Source organism: Buceros rhinoceros, unplaced genomic scaffold, assembly GCF_000710305.1.
Source record: "Buceros rhinoceros silvestris isolate BGI_N320 unplaced genomic scaffold, ASM71030v1 scaffold24419, whole genome shotgun sequence".
Classification (NCBI taxonomy): Eukaryota; Metazoa; Chordata; class Aves; order Bucerotiformes; family Bucerotidae; genus Buceros; species Buceros rhinoceros.
In genome coordinates, this window is record NW_010431262.1 from 9,435 (window position 1) to 11,875 (window position 2,441).

A 2,441-nucleotide genomic window follows, 5' to 3' on the forward strand; every position below is an offset into this window, starting at 1 on the left:
CGCCTCGCACGCGTGTCTCTGGAATAGGCAGCAAGAGCTCCCGTCTTACCCACGCAGGCTCCGCTGGGCGACAGCTTGTATCCGGTGGAGCACTCGCACCTGTAACTGCCCGGGATGTTGATGCAGTCGGCGTTGCGCTGGCAGAGGTTCTCGCCGCTGCTGCACTCATCGATGTCTGCGGGAGGAGAGCAATGAGAACCCCGAGTGTGCCGAGTGCCCGGTGCGTACCACCACGGGAAAGCCCCCACGACAAAGGGTGACGGTTTAAATCAAAAGAGGGAGATTTAAACTAGACATAGAGAAGTTGTTGCTGCTGAGGGTGGGGAGACCCCAGCCCAGGCTGCCCCGAGAGGTGGGAGCAGCCCCATCGCTGGCCCCATCCCAGGTCATTTGGCCCTTGGGGCTCTGAGCCCCCTGCTCTGGGGGCAGATGTCCCTGCTCTGGGGGCAGGTGTCCCTGCTCCCTGCAGGGGCTGGACTGGGCGAGCTCTGAAGGTCCCTTCAACCCAAACCAGTCTGTTGTAGGGCTGGAGTGGCTCAGTGGAGACAACTGAATTTTAACCCTCGGTTTGCTTCAATCAGGATCAATTTTCAACCTTTTTCTATTGCTTTGCAGTAATGGGAGTGTTAGTTACAACTCAGAACTCTGAAACACATTTGCAAACTTTTCCTAAAACCCCCCAAAAAACAGAGGAAGAGAAAACCAAGCAGGAACATGAATGAAAAGCAGCAATTTTTGTTCAACTATTAATGCCAAAAATGAAGATTTTGAGCAAGCTGAGAACACATAGGCTGTCCATATCTGCTGACAACCCTCTCTCTGGTGCCCCACGAGGTGGGGAGATGCTGCTGGCAACTCTCTCTGGTGCCCCACGAGGGGGGGAGATGCTGCTGCCACACTGAGAACCCCCCACCCTCCCCGGCACCCCCGGCAGCGTTGCCCCCGCTGCCCCGTTACCTTCGCAGATGAGCAGGATGTTGTTGTAGCTGAACCCAATGGGACACTCGCACCTGAAGCTGCCGATCTGGTGGATGCAGACACCGTTCGTGCAGATCGCAGGGATCTCGCTGCACTCATCAATATCTGTGCACAGACAACAGCTCTCAGCATCCCGGGGAGGCAGCAGGGAGGAAAGTGTCCCCCAGAGCCAGGCCACTGCTGCCCTTGTTCATTCTAAAAAGACAACTACGAGAGGTGGAGGAACTCTTGAGGATTGATCCTGGATCCTGCAATGCAGACACCGTTCGTGCAGATCGCAGGGATCTCGCTGCACTCATCAATATCTGTGCACAGACAACAGCTCTCAGCATCCCGGGGAGGCAGCAGGGAGGAAAGTGTCCCCCAGAGCCAGGCCACTGCTGCCCTTGTTCATTCTAAAAAGACAACTACGAGAGGTGGAGGAACTCTTGAGGATTGATCCTGGATCCTGCAGATCATGCCAGGCTCGGGCGGCTCTGCAGAGGTCTGGGTACACAACAGACCCACACAAGACTCCACCAACTACCAGCCAGTCCATCTTTCAAGACCACAAAAGGTCTGCAGACAGCCCACAAATCCCAGGACTTTCACCAGCTCCTCTGGCTTTCATCCACCTGAACCCACCTGAAGCCGTGGCTCTCAGCAGCGCCCTGGGGCTGCAGGGCCGGCACTGGGAATGCAGTCACGGGGCTGGATCTACCCGGCACCAGCCACTGCCTGCAGTCACTGGCCAGGTGTCTCCAGATGGGACAGAAACCAACACACAATTGCAAATGTGGGGAGGTCCGAGCAGCCCAGGAGCTCAGACATAGGCTTGAAGGCTTGGCCAGCTGCTTGCAGCCCTGTCTGCCACCTCTTTTCCTTATCTGTCCTCTGCTCAGGGCTTAATTCGCTAAGGGAGGGGAAGGGAACAAGCTCACAAGCACTGTGGGAAGAAAGCAGAGGAGCAGAGAGCAGACCTGGCTCCGTGGGGCACGGCGCTCCACTCACCGATCGGCTTTCCGGTGTGGATGTCGATGATGAACCCAGGGGCCTGGTTCCCACACAGGATCTGGTACTCAGCTGGAAGGGGAACATCAAGGTCACGGCCATGGCCGGCAGGGATGGGATGAGAGGGACAAGGGTCAGCTATGGCTGGAGTGAGCGGAGCGGGGATCTGCACACAGACGCTCCGCAGAATATTCTGCAGGTGCCAGCACACGATGCTCGCCCTTCTCCACCTCTATTTCGTTAGCGTCTGTGTCTCAAAGGGCGTAGAAAAGCGAGGAGGCAGCTACGCTATGAAGATGCCCTTCCAGAAAGGTTGACTTACGGCTGGCTGGCGTGGGGCAGGGCTCGCACGGCTTGTTCCAGGCCTTGCCAATGTTGTAGGAGCAGCAGCACATCTTCTTGGTCATGTTGAAGGAGAGCTCGTTCTCACACGTGTCGTTGTAGTTGCGATAACACACGACCTTCCCCATGTC

General features: G+C 56.8%; 1 protein-coding gene across 1 annotated transcript in view; it reads right to left on the bottom strand.

Annotated features, from left to right (window-relative positions):
• Positions 1 to 2,441, bottom strand: part of LOC104499820 (fibrillin-2-like) — a gene marked incomplete at both ends in the record, with an annotated part of 25,782 nt that overhangs the window by 9,328 nt on the left and 14,013 nt on the right. The window contains 4 exons of the mRNA XM_010143378.1: positions 50 to 175; positions 958 to 1,083; positions 1,969 to 2,040; positions 2,291 to 2,441. Coding sequence (XP_010141680.1) covers positions 50 to 175; positions 958 to 1,083; positions 1,969 to 2,040; positions 2,291 to 2,441 — 475 coding nt within the window. The remainder of the gene's footprint in view (positions 1 to 49; positions 176 to 957; positions 1,084 to 1,968; positions 2,041 to 2,290) is intronic.